General features: G+C 46.1%; 1 protein-coding gene across 1 annotated transcript in view; it reads right to left on the reverse strand.

The window, feature by feature from the left end:
* Positions 1-11,763, reverse strand: part of FER1L5 (fer-1 like family member 5) — a 283,372-nt gene extending 271,609 nt beyond the window's left edge. The window contains exons 1-7 of the mRNA XM_066377641.1: positions 11,679-11,763; positions 6,433-6,485; positions 5,728-5,819; positions 4,487-4,595; positions 3,263-3,317; positions 2,712-2,821; positions 37-165 (exon numbers count right to left, since the gene is read on the reverse strand). Coding sequence (XP_066233738.1) covers positions 37-165; positions 2,712-2,821; positions 3,263-3,317; positions 4,487-4,595; positions 5,728-5,819; positions 6,433-6,485; positions 11,679-11,763 — 633 coding nt within the window. The remainder of the gene's footprint in view (positions 1-36; positions 166-2,711; positions 2,822-3,262; positions 3,318-4,486; positions 4,596-5,727; positions 5,820-6,432; positions 6,486-11,678) is intronic.
* Positions 11,764-20,489: the final 8,726 nt, after the last annotated feature.

A 20,489-nucleotide genomic window follows, 5' to 3' on the forward strand; every position in this document is an offset into this window, starting at 1 on the left:
GTGCCCAATTCAGCCGTAAAGGGCAGGTGGGCCTACCTCGTTGAAGAAAGGGTTGTTTCCCATCTTGGTCCGTGTGTAGAATTGCTGGCTGCCGATGACCACCTTTACCAACGGCTTGAGGTTGTTGCCCATGAGCTGACGTGCTTCAAACACCTTCACTTGGACCTATCAAAGACAAAATAAGACCCTGATATTGGGGACCTGGGGTCTTCCACAGGGACTCTCTAAAAGAACCAAGTGTTGATGAGAAACATTTGTTGTGGATAGGAGAGCTCCAGGAAGCATGCTGGCAGAAGCTGGGTCCTTCTGCCTGGAGAGAAGCCTGGGGATGGCCTTGGCTCTCTGTCCTTCTTGGAACTGTCACTTCCATTGCCTTGCCCTTTTCATCCTGTGTGGACTTAGTTTTTCTTCTCCACTGATATAGGCTTGTTCCAGAGCAAGAAAAAAAGTCTAATGTTTCTGTTTGTTGATTTTTATTTTATCTATGACTTTTTTAAGGAACTGAAAAATTTTAAGTTTCGTGCAGTTGAATCTATGATCTGTGGTATAGCTCTGATTTGTGATTTCTTCTGCTGCTTTTAAGTACTTTAACTAGACTCAGTAAAGGGACCATGACACTTGAGTCTAGAATTAGAAGGCAGGAAGGATAAGAGCAACTTGGAACCACGTGAGATCCAGGCTGGCTGAGCCGGTGGGAGAAGGAAATGGCAATGGTGGTGGTGAGTAGGGCACACAGTCTTGGGAGGTTGCCATCTGACTACGGGTATTAAGTAGCACACAGCACTCCCTGAGAAGGCTGTGGGTCCAGTCATTCTCCATGTGGCCTCCTGTGTCTCCAACAACTCCAGGGGCATTTCAGAGACTGACACACATGCAGCTACCTGAGCATAAGAGACAATAGTGGGTCAAACCAGGCTGACAGCCCTTATGTCAACATTTTGTCCTAACCACTATGACATTAGAAGGGGAGTAACATAGGCACACTGACCTTCTGTCCTGTGGTAAATTAGCCTGGTGAAAAAGATGGGGAGCCTGACCAGGTGGCGGTGCAGTATATAGAGAATCAACCCGGGATGCTGGGGACCCAGGTTTGAAACCTGTGGTCACTAGCTCGGGCACAGGTTTATCTGGCTTGATCGTGGGATCATAGACATGACCCCATGGTCACTGGCTTGAGCCCAAATGTCGCTGGCTTGAAGCTCAAGGTTGCTGACTTGAGGAAGGGATCATTGGCTTGGTTGGAGCCCCCCGGTTAAGGCACATATGAGAAGGCAATCAATGAATGACTAAAGTGCCACAACTACAAGTTGATACTTCCCATCTCTCTCCCTTCCTTCCTGTCTTTCTGTCTGTCTGTCTGTCTCTCTTAAAAAAAAAAAGGATTGGGGACAACAGGGAGAGGGAAGGTATTTGAAGGCAGCATGTGCAAAGGCCTGGCGGCTAGAGAGAGGCTTATAAATGAGGACTGTGAGTTGTTCAGGATGTTAATGTAGGGTGCAGAGTGGCAGGGGCAGTGGGGAGGGTGTATTGGAGTAGCAGGCTTGGTGTATCTAGGGTCTGGGAAGCCATTGTAAGGAGTCTAGCTTTGTCCTTGGGACACTGAGGTGACCTTATTTTTAAGGACATTTTTTTCCTTCTTTTTCCAAGTGAGAGGAGGGGAGATGGAGACAGACTCCTGCATGCACCTGACCAGGGTCCACCTGGCAACCTCTGTCTGGGGCTGATGCTCTGCCCGTTTGGGGCCATGCTCACAACTGAGCCATCCTCAGCGCCCTGAGCTGATGTGCTTGAATCAATTTAGTCAAGGCTGTGAGAGGGGAAGAGAAAGAAAGAGAGAAGGGGAGGGAGAGGGGTGGAGAAGCAGATGTTTGAAGGAAAGAAGTTGCTCTTCTCCTGTGTGCCCTGATCAGAAATAGAACCCAAGACATCCACACGCCAGGCCGATGCTCTACCACTGAGCAAACCGGCCAAGGCCTTAAGGACACTTTTAAGCAGATGCGTGGAATGACAAGAATAACATCTTTGAAACACCACTTTGAAGAATAGACAGGAGAGAGCTGGAAGCCTGGAATTTGGGAGGAGCCTATCAAAGTGATCCAGGGAAATGATGGCTCAGGCCACAGAATGGGGGTGGCAATGGAGACGTGGGAGCAGTCAGTGATATTAAGAGTTGGCTTTGGCCAGTGGCTGGATGCAGTGGGTAGATGAGGAAGAAGAGCAGTCGAGGATGACTCTCAGACTCCTAAGCAAGTGGCAGGCAAAACAAGGTTAGAGATTAGAGGAAAATTGGGGGTTCCAAAATTCACAGTGGAGCATATGGACCTTCCCATAGATCCTCTCAAACTCTCCTTAGCTTTTCCCATACAGCTAATTTGATCTTGCATGCCTTGGGTTGTCAAGAATCCCATGGACTCCTGCAGGGCAGGGCCCAGGCCTTCTGCTCTACATCCCTGGCACCTGCTAGGACCTGCTGGTGCATAGCCCTCAGTGCCTCCTGTTGCCCCACTGGCACAGTCTCCAGCTTCAGCTATGTGCAGAAGTTCTCCAGAGCGGCCTCTGGGTGAGCAGGGACGCAATGAGGTTCTGAGGACCTATAGCCTGGTCTGAAGCTCCAACCTTCTGCCACAACCTTGTGGAGAGGCGGGGATAACCTGGAAACACTGGGAGATGTCAGGCAAATTATATGGGCTTTCAACCTAAAAGGTCCTCACTTGAAAGTGCTGAGGCTTTGAGGACAGCTCCTTGTGCACAGCATAACTGGGAATCATCAGTTTCTGCCTGGTTACTTCTTGTGCAGTTATGTCCAGGAGGTCTTCATTCCCTAGGGAAACATAGGATGTGCTCTCAGACATTGGGGCTCAGGACATTTTGAGACATTTCCCCATTTTATCTTCTATCATCCCCAAAGACTAGTTCCTGCCCCAAAACATGGCCAAGACCTGATAAGGGTACATGTCTGCCCTAGAATAGTCCATGGGTGCCTCCTACCCTCAGTAATCCTGAGTCCCACTCTCCACATATGTGAGCTCTTAGAAATAGCCATTATCACCTCCTCCTGCAGCCCATTGGAGGCTACAGGTATAGAGATGACAAATGGACATGTGGAGGTGACAGAGAGCTTCAGTTAAGTGTCTGGAGATCTGACCTCTAGACCTTAACCGGGTCACAATCCTTCTGTAAGCCTCAAGGTCACGAAGGTCTCAAAATGCCCATCCAGCTATGCTTGGGGAAAAGCAGGGGTAAGCTCCATGAAAAGACATACCTGTCTTCTCAATATCCTGGTTGGTCATAAGGGCCACATATAGGGTGATAGTGCTCTACAAGGCAAAGAGGAATTGTAAAACAGATTATGTAATCCTTGGCCAAGTCACAGCATTGGAACCCAGCCCAGCCTGTCTTCATGATAATTTCTTCTGAGTGGAATGATGCTGGCCATATTGCAAGTCCACACCACAGGGTCCACTGCAGTCTGGGGTGCAGGGTGGTTGTAAACTGATAGTTATAAACTTAGAAAGTGAATAGACAAATGGACAATGGTCAGAACATATATGAAAATGGGACTCTGTCCCACAATCTACAGCACTAAGCCCAGGAAACCAACCCAGTATCTATAGTAATCAGCCCAGGAAGCCAGAGTGCTATAAATCAGACTTACAGGAAGTCAGATCACTAGCTCTAGCAACAATCCAGGAAGCAAACAATTATGATCAGCCCCAAATGGCTAGGACTTGATTAATAACTGTAAATCTGCAACATTCTTCATTTTTGTCCCCACTTCCAGCTTAGGACCAACGAGAGAAAGCCAAATGTGCACCCTAACCAAACACATAGGGCACTCAGCTTCTAGTAAGATCAGTTACAGCTTCTCCAGACCACAGCCTCCCATCTACACACACCTGGGGCCTTTCTTTTTCTCTGCTCTAGAGTTTCCCCCCTCCGCTGCCTTTGAGTCTCTGGGCTTGGGGACCCCACCATAGGGTTAATGGTGGCTGACTCCCTTGCTGTAGCCAGCTCTGAATATATAGCCTTTGCTGGTTCTCATCTGGTTGGTCTTTCTTTGTTTCCACATGTCTTAATCACCTCTTCTGTAAATCCTTCCATGATGTCTCAAGCAGAATCATTCATTCCCTCTTGACCACAGTGACCTAGGTCTCTTCACCTTTGTACACGTGTGCTGGAACACTTGTTACTATGAGTAGTGCCTATTCCAGTAGACTATGGGTTTCATTCAATGTAGTTAGTATCCTAGGCTTATCACAGTTGCAGACACTCATTGGATGATCAACTAAATAGTCTAAATGTGTACATAGAAGGGTGTCAGGGGGCAGGGTGGGGAAGTCAGGGACAATATGGCAATATGAGGGGGTCCCCCAGTGCAAAAAGCATTCTCTTTGGGTGAAGTCAGTGGGCCTCTGCTGGAGCAGAGTAACCCAGTTTTTCTGGCTGTCCCCAGTCCCCCAGCTACCCTTACTGGGGTCCAACTCACATCTGTGGGCATCATGGAATGGTTGAGGAGGGCCAGGTCCTTCACATAAAGAACATTTCTTGTTTTTTTCACCAAGGGCTTGAGCAGTATTGTGGCCAGGCCCATGAACCTGGGGAGATGAGAAGATGAGAAGCAGGTATGGGAGCCTGAGCCAGGGGAAGGGGTGTCCTTCCCTGTCCCAATAAGAACTTTATCTAGAGATAGTTTTCTCTCTTAGAGGCTCTGTTGTCCACAAAGAGGCTGAAGAAAGAATGCAGTGATGGGGAGCATCATCAGAGGGTGCAGGAATCTCGAGTCTCTGGGAATTGGCTTTGGGGCTCCCTGAGCAGTGGGCTCTGCCTGCCTAGCCCCTTCCTAGATGCTCTGTTCCCACACTAGTCCTGAATGGGAACAGTGCCAGATAACAGCTGATTGGACCAAGGGGTGGACACTTGATGACCAAAACTGGGTTGATCAGATTCTTTCATCCTAAGAATCTTGATCTAAGATGCCATAGCTTCCATCTCTGTAGATGGTAGTTTCAGCTGAATGGGACCTTGATGGGAAGCAGGACTAAGTAGAGAGAAGCAGAGATTTAAGAGTCCCATGACTTCAGAAGAGACAGAACTGCTCTTGGACTCATATATATATTATATATAATATAATTTTCATTTTAGTTATTGCACAGGAGAGAGAGAGGGGGACAAACAGGGACAGAGAGAGAGATGGGCAGCATCAATTCTTCGTTGCAGCGCCTTAGCTGTTCATTGATTGCTTTCTGATACAGGCCCTGACTAGGGTAGATAGGGGGACCTCCAGCTGAGCTAGTGACCCCTTGCTCAGGCCAGAGATCTTGGGTTCAAGCCAGTGACATTTGGGCTCAAGCCAGTGATATTGAGGTCATGTCTATGATTGCATGCTCAAGCCAGCAACCCTGCATTCAAGCTGGTGAGCCCATGCTCAAAAACTGGATGAGCACGTGCTCAAACTGGCAACCTCAGGTCCTCTGCGTCCCAGCCGATGCTCTATCCACTGCGCCACTACCTGGTTAGGCACCTGGGCTCCTAGGTTTGTAGTTCTAGTTGATCTGCACTCATAGTCTCACTCTCCTTCCACAAATCCTCCCCCCCCCCTTTTTTTTGCAGTAGCTGGCTGGAGTAGGTTCTGGTGCTTGTATCTGAGTTACAGATTAGAGACAGGAGATGCAGCATTTGCTGTAGCTTTCATCAGAGGTTCAGGCTCCTTGTGTTTCTCTGTCTCACCTTTCTTTCTTTATTGAACCCAAATCCCGAAGGATGACTTGCAGGAAAGAATCATTCTGTAAGGGCTGGTTCCAGAGGTGCCAGATTAGGGTCTGTGGGAGGCACAGAGAGGTCAGCATCCCTTTTCTACCCTCCCCTTCCCATCCTTCCAGGAAATGAGGAAAGATGCAGACAATGGGCTAGCACTGTTTTTCTTCACCTGAGGAAACTCCCTTAAGTCTAATTTCCTCAGAGGATGGCATTTGCTACTTTTCACCAAGGTACTAAACATCTACCTGGGCCTCCATAGCTTGAATGGCAGTATCGTGGGCATGTTGGTTAAGAGGTTTGAGTTCCAAGGGGCAGGGGTGCCATGGATGAATGGAAGGTGAGGAGGAGAAGGAGTCTTGCACAGGGAGCTTAGTCTCTGCTTCAGGTTTCTGGGGATATCAGGGTGGCCCGGTTGGACAAGATGGACTGTGCCATGGTCTACCCCCAGAGTCAAGGAGAAGGGCCAGGGCAGTGATGGGCAGGTGTGGCTGCTGCAGCTGCAGCCCTTAGGTCTTCACAGCCTTGTCAGCTCAGGTGCTACTCCCAGGCCAAGATGCCCAACCTTGAGGAAAGCTGGTGATGCTCCATGTCCTCTCCCTAGACTTCTGAGCATGGTTTGACTCACCCTCATTGTGGGTGTCATTGCTCTTCTGGATTTGTCCTGGTATGTCTTACCTCATTCCATGTGGGATTATTTCCTTCCATCTCACAAGTTTTCTTCTTGATATCTGCAAAGACAGCAAGGGGCTGGTATTAGCTGCAGGAAATATTTCAAATTCTAGGTTCAAGTGGGCTAAAGAGAGGTGGGATGTATTAGGTTCAGGTCCAGGACCCCTTACAAAAAACCTCAGCCAGGTTGTTTTTTAGGTGACCCAGCACCAGAGCAGTTCCTGTAGCTCTCCAGTTGAGCAATCCTGATTGATGTCTTCCTTCCGCCTGACCCTCGGACCTTCTGCCAGCTAGTCACTCCTCCCATTCACTTACTGAACATTCTGCTGCTTGGCCATTAATCACTACCCTCCGTTGTTTAACCTTTCCACTGTCCAACTGCCTTAGGTATCATGAGTTTTCCCCCTGCAGCGAGCCAGAAATTCAGCCAAACTCAGCCCCATATAGGCTGAGGTTTTTTATCCTCTCACTGCTGACTAGTCTGCTTGCAGATGCATAAATAAATCTCTTAAAAACTCATCAGGCCTTGGGCGTCTGTTGGGCAAACAAGTTTGTAACAGGTTTACTCACTTATATTTTGCCTAATTGTTGCATTGGTGCAGGGCAGAGCCTTGTGTGTGTAGTCTATGGAAGGCTGTGGCTGTTTGCCCTCAGGTTGGCAGATTGCAAATTGCTGATTGCCTTCCTGCTTGGGAGGGCCCATTGTTTGCTGGAGAAGGTTTTTTTTCCCCTAGCCTGTTTTGCTGGAGAATGGAGAGAGAGAGAGAGAGAGAGAGAGAGAGAGAGAGGCAGAGAGAGTGCTGAGGAGCTTGGGAGCCCTGAGATTTCTACCCTACCTATTCAGCTGGGGAGTGCTGTGGCTGTGAGGGCCTATGAGTCCAGTTGTGGAACCGGAGACTGGGTGGGGGCTTGGGAGCCCTGAGGAAAGGGAAGCAGTCCTCCCTGCCTGTTTGCTTGTCCACTGTTATGAGACTTTAATAAATGGAATGGCCCACCATTCTCTGGCTCCACAGTTTGTTTACTGTCTGCCTGAATCCAGTGAGAACGTGTATGGCCATGGAGGCAGCCCCTAACCTTACAGTGTCCCTCCTTTGGTGACAGAAAGCACTAAGAAAACTTTCATAGACAAAAAGGGTCCACATGCTGAACATGACAAGCTCAGGGGAGGCCTGAATGGTGGCCTTGCAGACTAAGAGACCTAATAACTACATAGGATGGTCTGAAATGAAAACTTTCTAACTAAAAGCAGTCCACAGCAGGCAGGTAGTCAAGTCTTGGGCAGTATTTTTCTCTAAATTGAGCCTGTCTGTTGTCTTTCGCATCTACAATAACATATCTGATAACATGCCTTTGAAATGTAGGAATAATCTTCTTTTCCTGCCCTCTCTGGGTGCAGCTACCCCACCAAATCAGAAGCCACAACCCCCCCCATTGTTGTTATCATGTTAATTATAACTGTTAACTATCATGCTCTGCCTATGTAAAAGAAATTTGAGTATATACATTTTTACTTTTTCTACAATTCCAAAGATTCCACACACCCCCTTGCTTTCCTCAGCCTCCCTAGTCTTCAGCAACAGATTCATGTAACTCGCTTACGTCTTCCTCTTTGATTCTGATGTATAAAATAAATGGTAAAACCACCATTTTCCGGAGCATTTCCTCAACCTGTGGAAATATTGTTTCCCGGCAATTGTTGACAATTTGGCTCAAATAAACTCATAAAAATTCTTAACAGGTTTGGACGTTTCTTCTGTTGACACTTCAAGCCTATCTTATGAGGTGTAACCAGGTACTGATTGATAGGGTTGCAGGTGGGTGCCATGACCTCCTCCTCCCTTAGGTAGATGAAGGGACATTAAAGAATTGGACATTCCAGGTCACTTCCCCCCAGACATCCAGATTGATTCACCTGGGTGTGGAAAGTCCTCTAGCTTATTTATGGTTAATCCCCGTCCCCCAGTGACTACCAGCTCCCACCCTCGAATACCTTATTTAACCCTACCTGTTAGAGAACCAGTTGCTGACCTCCGCCTTAGTAGTCAGCCCTGCAGCTGACCTACTAATAAACTTTTCTTGCCTGAACTTGGGTGTTCTCCTTTAGCTGACCTTACACTGATTACTTCATCTTCAAGGGGTTTCAAAATCTTATTATTTAAAGAATAACATCACCCCACATGACAGATAATGCTTTGTGTTTGTTTCATTTTCTGAGTGGACAATGCTGTAGTTCCCAACCATCTTGCAGCCAGGTAGGACCGTGTGACTTGTTCTGGCCACATGAACATGGGAGGGACATTCACGACTGTCAGGTCTGACTCCTAAAATTTCCCATGAGCCTCTCCATTCTCCTCTTCCCCACTCCCCACTCCACATATCCACAGTCACTCTCTGTTGGCAGGTTGGTGTCGCTGGTCTCTAAACCCCTCAGGAGAGCTGCCCGACCAGCACCATCCACACAGGGCTTGGTGTAAGCAAGAGATGAACTTTTACTGTGTTCTGGCACTGCGCTGTAATAGTTTATTTATTCTTAGAACAAAGCCTAATGCACCCAAAGAGGCAACCCAAGACATCAATAATGGGTTAAAAGTTCTTTATTCACTAAAATCTCCCTCCTACAGAAATATCTTTAACAGTCTGTAGCCTTGGGAAAAACCTCTAATTTGTTAAATTAGAGATTTTTCCGAGAGAGAAAGAGAGAGAGAGAGAGAGAGAGAGAGAAGGAAAAACAACTTGTCTACCTCATGTCCTTTTCTTCCACCATTCCCCAAACCTCCAAACCTCTTCATCTGGCAACAAGTCCCCAAACCCCTTTCATTTCCAACCATTCCCCAACCCCCTCATCCAGTTTCCTGAAATTAATGCTATTCCTACTTCTCCCTTCCCCTTCATATGGCCATTTAAACTAGCCAGTGGGGCAAGAACCAGCCTAGGGCCTACTTTAGGGATAAAAACAGATCCACCCCACCCCACCCCCGCCCTATCCCCTGCCCACAGGCCTGCTGGCAGCAGGACGCCGTTCTGCAGAAGTTATTAAAAATTGCCTTGCTGAGGTATTTTGTCTCCATGAGTCTTGCTTAATTGCAACTCTAACTTGTGTGTGTGTTTTTTAACTTCTGTCTCTTATAAAAAGTACTGTATCTTTTTGCTCTTGGCCCTAATTTTCTCATTCCCCACACTTCCTGGAAAATGTCATTTGCCTACAGCTACCTCTCCACCAACAGATGGTTCATTTTTCTTTGTCTACTTTTTGATCCCAGCTCTTTGTCATGAAGATATACTTAATCTCTTTCATTCTCTCATTAACCCTTTAACCCCTTCTCTCCTCACCTTTCTTTCTTTTTTTTCTTCAAATTTATTTATTTATTTGAGAGAGAGAAAGACAGAAACATCAATCAGTTCCTGTATGTTCCCTGACCAGGGACTGAACCCACAACCTTTGCATCTTGGGACAACACTCTAACAAACCGAGCTATTCTTGAATTTTTTTCTTTGCCTATAAAAAATGGAGTCAATAACCTGACCAGGCTGTGGTGCTGTGGATAGAGTGTAGGCCTGGGATGCAGAGGACCCAGGTTTGAAACCCTAAGGTTGCAAGCTTGAGTGCAGGCTCATCAGCTTGAATGTGGGATCGCTGGCCTGAGCATGGAATTATAGACATGACCTCAAGCTCGCTGGCTTGACCAAGGGGTCACTGGCTCAGCTGGAGTCCCCTCTCCCCAATCAAGGCACATATGAGAAAAACTAAGTTGCTGCAACTAAGAATTGATGCTTTTCATCTCTCTCTCCCTTCCTGTCTGTCTGTCCCTATCTGTCCCTCTCTTTGTCTCTCTCTTGTTAAAAAAAAAAAAAAGGCCCTGGCCGGTTGGCTCAGTGGTAGAGCGTCGGCCTGGCGTGCAGGGGACCCGGGTTCGATTCCCGGCCAGGGCACATAGGAGAAGCACCCATTTGCTTCTCCACCTCCCCCCCTCCTTCCTCTCTGTCTCTCTCCTCCCCTCCCACAGCCAAGGCTCCATTGGAGCAAAGATGGCCCGGGCGCTGGGGATGGCTCCTTGGCCTCTGCCCCAGGCGCTAGAGTGGCTCTGGTCGCGGCAGAGCGATGCCCCAGAGGGGCAGAGCATCGCTCCCTGTTGGGCAGAGCATCGCCCCTGGTGGGCGTGCCGGGTGGATCCCGGTCGGGCGCATGCGGGAGTCTGTCTGACTGTCTCTCCCCGTTTCCAGCTTCAGAAAAATACCAAAAAAAAAAAAAGGAGACAATAAAACTTGCCTCATTTAATTGTAAAGAACAAAAATCATATTGATGAAAATATAAATTTTTGTTGACTGTAAAAGTAATTAATATTCTTGGGCAATTAATGGAAATTATAGAAAGAGTTGTACATTATCTTTTAAAGTCTACATATATTATCTTTTAAAATCCTCACATTGACCTTATGAAGCAGATACTTATTTTCTTTTAAACCTGAGTTTGGCCTGGCCAGGCAGTGGTGCAGTTGATAGAATGTCAGACTGGGACCTGGAGGACCCAGGTTTGAGACCCCAAGGTTGCCAGCTAGAGGCCAAGGTCGCTGGCTCAAGCAAGGGGTCACTGGTCCCTGGTCAAGGCACATATGAGAAAGCAATCAATGACCTGATCAGGCGGTGGCGCAGTGGATAGAGCATTGAACTGGGATGTGGAGGACCCAGGTTCAAGACCCCCAGGTCGCCAGCTTGGGCACGAGCTCATCTGGTTTGAGCAAGGCTCACCAGCTTGAGCCCAGGGTCGCTGGCTCGAGCAAGGGGTCACTTGGTCTGCTGAACTGAACCCCCCCCCCCTCAAGGCACATATGAGAAATCAATCAATGAACAACTAAGGAGCCGCAACGAAGAATTGATGCTTCTCATCTCTCTCCCTTCCTGTCTGTCCGTCCCTATCTGTCTCTCTCTCTGACTCTCTCTGTCTCTGTCACAAAAAAAACAAAAAACCTGAGTTTGTGGCACATCCTTAGTTCACAGAAACTTGAGATAAATAATTTGAGAAAAGTATTAATCTTCTCTTTTTCCCATAAGCATGCCCTAGAAAAATGGGAGGCAGAGATATCATAATAAAAAATAGCAATAAAGATGATAAGTTTTGAAAGAACTGGAGGGTGTCTACCCTAGCTTTCTGTCAGAGCAGCTTTCATGTTATAGGGCCCCAATAATCCTATATTTTCACTGAATACATGTTGCCTCTTGAGTGCCTCTCTTCCATCCAGGACCCTGTTGCTCACCTCTGAAGTAGACAGACACACAGGCTCTGGGTGGGGGGGTTAGGGGCGGGTTAATTTTGGCAGACTCCACGACCAGACGAAGCATGTTGGCAACCTTTTCCCTCCAAAGCTTCCTTCTTGGAGCACCTTGGTTCAAGGCTTCTTCTCCCAGGGCTCATGGGGCTAGTGGAGCCTTGAGTCTGTTGCTTAGCAATAGAGGCAGTGATATCATAAATATGGGTGATTCCAGGTTCTGAGGAGGAATCAAGGGGAATAAAAGCAGGAAGAAGTCAGAGTATGAAGCCAGGGGTTTGAGGTAACTAGGCCCATAGAAACAAAACAAGGCTGCTTCTCATTTCCTTTTTCTTTTCCCTGTTCTTTTTAATTTTTATTTCCTTCTGATTTCAAGATCAGATATAAAGGTAATACTTTCTCTTTATACAACCAAGTTATCTGGAGTGAACCATTGCCGAAGTCATACAATTTAGATGAGAAAAGAAGAGGCGAGACAATCTGAGAAAAGGAGTAAGAAAGAAAAGATGATTTCAGTGATGTTTTAGGAGAAGTCCTGCCTAATATGTAAGCAAATATCTAGGTCTTTTTCTGAAGGAAACCTAAGTCCAGGTAGGAGCCTCTCTTTAAGAAAGGAAATTAGCTTTTTAATTAATGAGCTCTTCTGCCCACTGGGCTCGTCAAATTAAAGAAAAATCTCAACACCATTGCAATTTTGCTGTGGCATCTTGACTGCTGTCAAGACCTCTTGGCCTGAGGACAGAGTTGGGTCATTTGTTCTTGTCATCCCCATGAAGTCTTTTTCTGCTTGAACATTATGTAAGCTACAGCTTATCCAGTGATTAGTGTGAAAATTAATGCATGTGGTTTTTTTTAGGTTTTTATTTCTCTTTCCGAGTGAGGGTAGGGGAGATAGAGAGATAGACTCCTGCATGCGCCCCAACCAGGATCCACTCAGCAACCCCCGTCTGGGGCCAATGCTCTGCCCATCTAGGGCCATGCTCATAACCGAGCTATTTTTAGTGCCTGAGGTTGAGGCTCCACAGAACCATCCTCAGTGCCTGGGGCCAATGCTCTCTAACCAGTCAGCCATGGCTGTGGGAGGAAAAGAGAAAGAGAGAGAGAGAGAGAGAGGAAGGGGAAGGGGGAAGGGGAGAGTTGGAGAAGCAGATGGTCTCTTCTCCTGTGTGCCCTGACTGGGAATTGCACCCAGGACGTCCACATACCAGACTGATGCTCTACCATTGATCCAACCTGCCAGGGCCTATTCATGTTTAAAAAATGCATATTAGTTGATGAAACCATTTGAGCTTTTGCAGGTCTGCCACAAACCAGCGCAACTCATAATTGTGCAGGTCTCCAGTGGGAACGCTGCGAGATTAGGAAATAAACAAAGAGAGAAAAAGAATGGGATCAGGAGGCCTCCTGCAGGCTGATGTCATAAAGCTTTATTATATAGTGCAGAGAACAAAAGCTATTTGTAAAAACAAGGAATTTCTGATACAAGTCACATATCTAAGATATAAACGGGGATTTTGGTAAGAGTGCACCACTCCCCAGCATGCAACAGCCAAGGGTGTAGGGAAGAGCTTAGTTTTAAGAGGGTGTGGAGAAGAGCTTAGTCTTAGGCTAAACCCTAGACTGTAAAGATTTTGTCAGTTTACAGCAGGGGTCCCCAAACTTTTTACACAGGGGGCCAGTTCACTGTCCCTCAGACCGTTGGAGGGCCAGACTATAAAAAAAACTATGAACAAATCCCTATGCACACTGCACAGATCTTATTTTAAAGTAAAAAAAACAAAATGAGAACAAATACAATATTTAAAATAAAGAACAAGTAAATTTAAATCAACAAACTGACCAGTATTTCAATGGGAACTATGCTCCTCTCACCGACCACCAATGAAAGAGGTGCCCCTTCCGGAAGTGCGGTGGGGGCTGGATAAATGGCCTCAGGGGGCCGCATGCAGCCTGCGGGGCCGTAGTTTGGGGACCCCTGGTTTACAGCCTGTCTCCCACACATGTCAGTACATGTCTTTTTTTTTTATTTTTTATTTTTTTGCATTTTTCTGAAGCTGGAAACAGGGAGAGACAGTCAGACAGACTCCCGCATGCACCCGACCGGGATCCACCCGGCACGCCCACCATGGGGCGACGCTCTGCCCACCAGGGGGCGATGCTCTGCCCATCCTGGGCGTCGCCATGTTGCGACCAGAGCCACTCTAGCGCCTGAGGCAGAGGCCACAGAGCCATCCCCAGCGCCCGGGCCATCTTTGCTCCAATGGAGCCTTGCCTGCGGGAGGGGAAGAGAGAGACAGAGAAGAAGGCGCGGCGGAGGGGTGGAGAAGCAAATGGGCGCTTCTCCTGTGTGCCCTGGCCGGGAATCGAACCCGGGTCCTCCGCACGCTAGGCCGACGCTCTACCGCTGAGCCAACCGGCCAGGGCTAGTACATGTCTTTATTCTGCCCTTGCACTAGCTGATAATCTGCTGTATGTATCAGTCAGGATGGACTCTTATGCTGAGGTAACAAACAAACCCAAAATCTCAGTGTCTTAAAACAGTAAAGATTTTTTCCCCCAGCATTACTGAGGTATAATTCCCATACTATTAATTCTCTCTTTTAAACTATACAATTCAGGTTTTTAGTATAGTATTCACAAGGTTGTGCAACTATCACCACTATCTAATTCCAGACATTTCATTGCCCTGAAAAAAAACCCCTCATATCCATTAGCAGTTATTCATTTCTTCCTTTGCATAGCTCCTGGAAATCATAAATCCACTTTTTTTCTTTATAGATTTGTTGATTCTGGACATTTCATGTACATAGAATCATACAATATATGTTCTTTATGACTGGCTTCCTTCACTTAACATGTTTTCAAGGTTCATTCATGTTGTAACAAGTACCAGCATTTCATTCCTTTTTATGGCTTAATAAATTCATTGTGTAAATAGACCACATTTTGTTCATCCATTCATCAACTGATAAACATTTAGGTTGTTAACATTTTTTGGTTATTATGAATAATGCTGCTTTGAAAATATGTACACTTGGATATATGTATTCAAGCATATACCTAGGAGTAGAATTTCTGGGTCATATGATAACTCTATGTTTAACTTTTGGGGGCACTGCCAGACTGTTTTCCAAGGTGGCTTCATTGTTTTACAATCCAATCAGCAATGTAAGGATTTTCATTTCTCCACATACTTGCCAACACTTTTTTTATCATTTGTTGTTGTTGATTTTTTAGCCATCTTAGTGTGTATAAAGTGGTAAAGATGTATTTTTCCTTTTGAATTATGTCTCCCATTGGTTTTAACCAACCAATTAATCATCAGTCGGTCAACACAGGAACCATTCTCTAAGTGCTGAGCTATGTTCTGTGAAGGATACAAAGAATCCCTGACTTCAAGGATTTATGCTCTCTTTACAAAATAAAGAGAAAAGTTAACACAGAGCAGTTTACTATCAGTACCAAAATTCTTATTGGGACATCAAGGGCCCTGCAGGCTCTGGCCTAAGTATGTCTCTCCAACTTCTGTCTCTCTCCACTCACCCTGCTTCCTGGCTACACTCTCCTTGCCCTTATTTATTTATTCACTTATTTCTACCTCAGAGCCTTTGTCTTTGCTGTTCCTTCTCCTGGAGGATTCTCTCCCAGTTTCTACCATGTGCAGAGATGGATTTAATGGTGGGTGCACCGGGCGCGTGCCTTGGCCCTGACTTCTGAAGGGCCAACCAAAACCCCAACTTTACACTTTTTTCTAATGACTCTAAGTTTATGTGCAATTTTTTTAAAATAAGTTTTTATTGCCTGACCAGGCAGTGGCGCAGCGGATAGAGCGTCGGACTGGGATGCTGAAGACCCAGGTTCGAGACCCCGAGGTTGCGAGCTTGAGCGTGGGCTCATCTGGTTTGAGCAAAAGCCCACCAGCTAGAACTCAAGGTTGCTGGCTCCAGCAAAGGGTTACTCGGTCTCCTGAAGGCCCACAGTTAAGGCACATATGAGAAAGCAATCAATAAACAACTAAGGTGTTGCAACGCGCAATGAAAACCTAATGATTGATGCTTCTCATCTCTCTCCATTCCTGTCTGTCTGTCCCTGTCTATCCCTCTCTCTGACTCACTCTCTGTCTCTGTAAAAAAAATAAATTAAAAAAAAATTTTAGAAAAAATTTTTAATAAATAAATAAATAAATAAATTTTTTTATTAATTTTAATGGAGTGACATCAATAAATCAGGGTACATATGTTCAAAGAAAATATCTCCAGGTTATCTTGTCATTCAATTATGTTGCATACTCATCACCCAAAGTCAGATTGTCCTCCGTCACCTTCTATCTGGTCTTCTTTGTGCCCCTCCCCCCCCAACCACCACACTCTTGTCCATGTCCTTTAGTCTCCTTTTCATGTCCCACCTATGTATGGAATCATGTAGTTCTTAGTTTTTTCTGATTTACTTATTTCACTCCGTATAATGTTATCAAGATCCAACCATTTTGTTGTAAATGATCCGATGTCATCATTTCTTATGGCTGAGTAGTATTCCATAGTGTATATGTGCCACATCTTCTTTTTTTTTAAAATTAATTAATTAATTCATTCATTTTTAGAAAGGAGAGAAAGAGGGAGAGAGAGAGAGACAGAGAGAGCAAAGAGCAAGAGATAGAGAGAGAAGGGGGGAGGAGCTGGAAGCATCAACTCCCATATGTACCTTGACCAGGCAAGCCCAGGGTTTCGAACCGGTGACCTCAGAATTTCCAGGTCAATGCTTTATCCACTGCGTCACCACAGGTCAGGCCACATCTTCTTTATCCAGTCATCTATTGAAGGGCTTTTTGGTTGTTTCCATGTCTTGGCCACTGTGAACAATGCTGCAATGAACATGGGGCTACATGTGTCTTTACGTATCAATGTCTCTGAGTTTGGGGGTATATATACCCAGTAGAGGGATTGCTGGGTCATAAGGTAGTTCTATTTTCAGTTTTTTGAGGAACCACCATACTTTCTTCCATAGTGGTTGTACTACTTTACATTCCCACCAACAGTGAATGAGGGTTCCTTTTTCTCCACAGCCTCTCTAACATTTGCTATTACCTGTCTTGTTGATAATAGCTAATCTAACAGGTGTGAGGTGGTATCTCATTGCAGTTTTGATTTGCATTTCTCTAATAACTAATGAAGATGAGCATCTTTTCATATGTCTGTTGGTCATTTGTATTTCTTCCTGGGAGAAGTGTCTGTTCATGCCCTCTTCCCATTTTTTTATTGGATTGTTCGTTTGTTTGTTGTTGAGTTTTATGAGTTCTTTGTATATTTTGGATATTAGGCCCTTATCTGAGCTGTTGTTTGAAAATATCATTTCCCATTTAGTTGGCTGTCTGTTTATTTTGTTGTCAGTTTCTCTTGCTGAGCAAAAACTTCTTAGTCTGATGTAGTCCCATTCATTTATATTTGCCTTCACTTCTCTTGCCTTTGGAATCAAATTCATAAAATGCTCTTTATGGCCAAGGTCCATGCGTTTAGTACCTATGTTTTCTTCTATGTACTTTATTGTTTCAGGTCTTATATTAGGTCTTTGATCCATTTTGAATTAATTTTAGTACAAGGGGACAAATTGTAGTCGAGTTTCATTCTTTTGCATGTGGCTTTCCAGTTTCCCCAGCACCATTTGTTGAAGAAGCTTTCTTTTCTCCATTGTATGTTGTTGGCCTCTTTATTAAAAATTATTTGACCATATATATATGGTTTTGTTTTTTTTAATTAAAAAAATTTTTTAAAATATTTTATTTATTGATTTTTAGAGAGAGGGGAGAGAGAGAGAGAGAGAGAGAAGGGGGAGGAGCAGGAAGCATCAACTCCCATATGTGCCTTGACCAGGCAAGCCCAAGGTTTTGAACCGGCAACCTCAGTGTTCCAGGTCGACACTTTATCCCACTGTGCCACCACAGGTCAGGCTATATGTGGTTTTATTTCTGGACTTTCTATTCTGTTTCATTGGTCTGAGTGTCTATTTTTCTGCCAATACCATGCTGTTTTGATTGTCGTGGCTCTATAATATTGTTTGAAGTCAGGTATTATAATGCCCCCAGCTTCATTCTTTTTCCTTAGGATTGCTTTGGCTATTCAGGGTTTTTATACTTCCATATAAATCTGATGATTTTTTGTTACATATCTTTAAAAAATGTCATTGGAATTTTGATGGGAATTGCATTAAATTTGTATATTGCTTTGGGTAATGTGGCCATTTTGATGATATTTATTCTTCCTATACAGGAACAAAGAATATTTTTCCATTTCTTTGTATCTTTTTTGATTTCCCTTAACAATGCTTTGTAGTTTTCATTATATAGGTCCTTTACATTCTTTGTTATGTTTATTCCTAGGTATTTTTGTTGTTGTTGTTGCAATCATGAAAGGGATTTTTTAAAATTTTTTTTAAATTAATTTTAATGAGGTAACATTGATAAATCAGGGTACATATGTTCGGAGAAAACATCTCTACGTTATTTTGACATTTGATTATGCTGCATTCCCATCACCCAAAGTCCAATTGTCTTCCGTCACCTTCTAACTGGTTTTCTTTGTGCCCTTCCCCTCCCTTCCCCCAACCCCCTCCCTCTCCTCCCCCCCACCCTGTAACCCCCACACTCTTGTCCATGTCTCTAAGTCTCATTTTTATGTCCCACCTCTGTATGGAATCATACAGTTCTTAGTTTTTTCTGATTTACTTATTTCGCTCAGTATAATGTTATCAAGGTCCATCCATGTTGTTGTAAATGATCCTATGTTATCATTTCTTATGGCTGAGTAGTATTCCATAGTATATATGCACCAAAGCTTTTTTTTTTTTTTTACAGAGGCAGAGATAGACAGGGACAGACAGACAGGAACAGAGAGAGATGAGAAGCATCAATCATTAGTTTTTCATTGCGCGTTGCGACTTCTTAGTTGTTCATTGATTGCTTTCTCATATGTTCCTGACCACGGGCCTTCAGGAGACTGAGTAAACCCTTGCTGGAGCCAGCGACCTTGGGTCCAAGCTGGTGAGTTTTTTGCTCAAGCCAGATAAGCCCACGCTCAAGCTGGCGACCTCGGGGTCTCGAACCTGGTCCTTCTGCAACCCAGTCCGATGCTTTATCCACTGCGCCACCACCTGGTCAGGCCAAAGCTTTTTAATCCACTCATCCACTGACGGACACTTGGGCTGTTTCTAGATCTTCGCTATTGTGAACAATGCTGCCATAACATGGGGGTGCATTTCTTCTTTTCAAACAGTGCTATGTTGTTCTTGGGGTATAGTCCTAAAAGTGGGATAGCTGGGTCAAAAGGCAGTTCGATTTTTAATTTCTTTTTTTTTTTTTTTTGTATTTTTCTGAAGCTGGAAATGGGGAGAGATAGTCAGACAGACTCCCGCATGCGCCCGACCGGGATCCACCCGGCACGCCCACCAGGAGTGATGCTCTGCCCACCAGGGGGCAATGCTCTGCCCCTCCGGGGCGTTGCTCTGCCGCGACCAGAGCTACTCTAGCGCCTGGGGCAGAGGCCAAGGAGCCATCCCCAGCGCCTGGGGCAGAGGCCAAGGAGCCATCCCCAGCGCCCGGGCCATCTTTGCTCCAATGGAGCCTTGGCTGCGGGAGGGGAAGAGAGAGACAGAAAGGAAGGAGAAGGAGTGGAGAAGCAAATGGGTGCTTCTCCTATGTGCCCTGGCCAGGAATCGAACCCGGGTCCTCCGCATGCCAGGCCGACACTCTATCGCTGAGCCAACCGGCCAGGGCTCGATTTTTAATTTCTTGAGAAATCTCTACACTGTTTTCCACAGTGGCTGCACCAGTCTGCATTCCCACCAGCAGTGTAGGAGGATTCCCTTTTCTCCACATCCTCACCAGCATTTATTCTGTGTTGTTTTGTAGATGAGTGCCATTCTGACTGGTGTGAGGTGATATCTCATTATGGGTTTGTTTTTTGTGGGTTTTTTTGGTATTTTTCTGAAGTTGGAAACGGGAAGGCAGTCAGACAGACTCCCGCATGCGCCCGACTGGGATCCAACCGGCATGCCCACCAGGGGGCGATGCTCTGCCCATCTGGGGTGTTGCTCTGCTGCAACCAGAGCCATTCCAGTGCCTGAAGCAGAGGCCATAGAGACATTCTCAGTGCCGGGCCAACTCTGCTCCAGTGGAGCCTTGGCTGCGGGAGGGGAAGAGAGAGACAGAGAGGAAGGAGAGGGGGAGGGGTGGAGAAGCAAATGGGCGCCTCTCCTGTATGCCCTGGCCGGGAATCGAACCCGGGACTCCTGCACGCCAGGCTGATGCTCTACCACTGACCCAACCAGCCAGGGCATCATTGTGGTTTTAATTTGCATTTCTCTAATGATTAGTGATGTTGAGCTTTTTTTTTTTTTTGTATTTTTCTGAAGCTAGAAACTGGGAGAGACAGTCAGACAGACTCCCGCATGCGCCCGACCGGGATCTATCCGGCACGCCCACCAGGGTGCGACGCTCTGCCCACCAGGGGGTGATGCTCTGCCCCTCCGGGGCATCGCTCTGTCGTGACCAGAGCCACTCTAGCGCGTGGGGCAGAGGCCAAGGAGCCATCCCCAGCGCCCGGGCCATCTTTGCTTCAATGGAGCCTCAGCTGTGGGAGGGGAAGAGAGAGACAGAGAGGAAGGAGAGGGGGAGGGGTGGAGAAGCAGATGGGCGCTTCTCCTGTGTGCCCTGGCCGGGAATCAAACCCGGGACCCCTGCACACCAGGCCGACGCTCTACCACTGACCCAACCAGCCAGGGCATCATTGTGGTTTTAATTTGCATTTC

This window comes from Saccopteryx leptura, chromosome 3 (assembly GCF_036850995.1).
Source record: "Saccopteryx leptura isolate mSacLep1 chromosome 3, mSacLep1_pri_phased_curated, whole genome shotgun sequence".
NCBI lineage: Eukaryota > Metazoa > Chordata > Mammalia > Chiroptera > Emballonuridae > Saccopteryx > Saccopteryx leptura.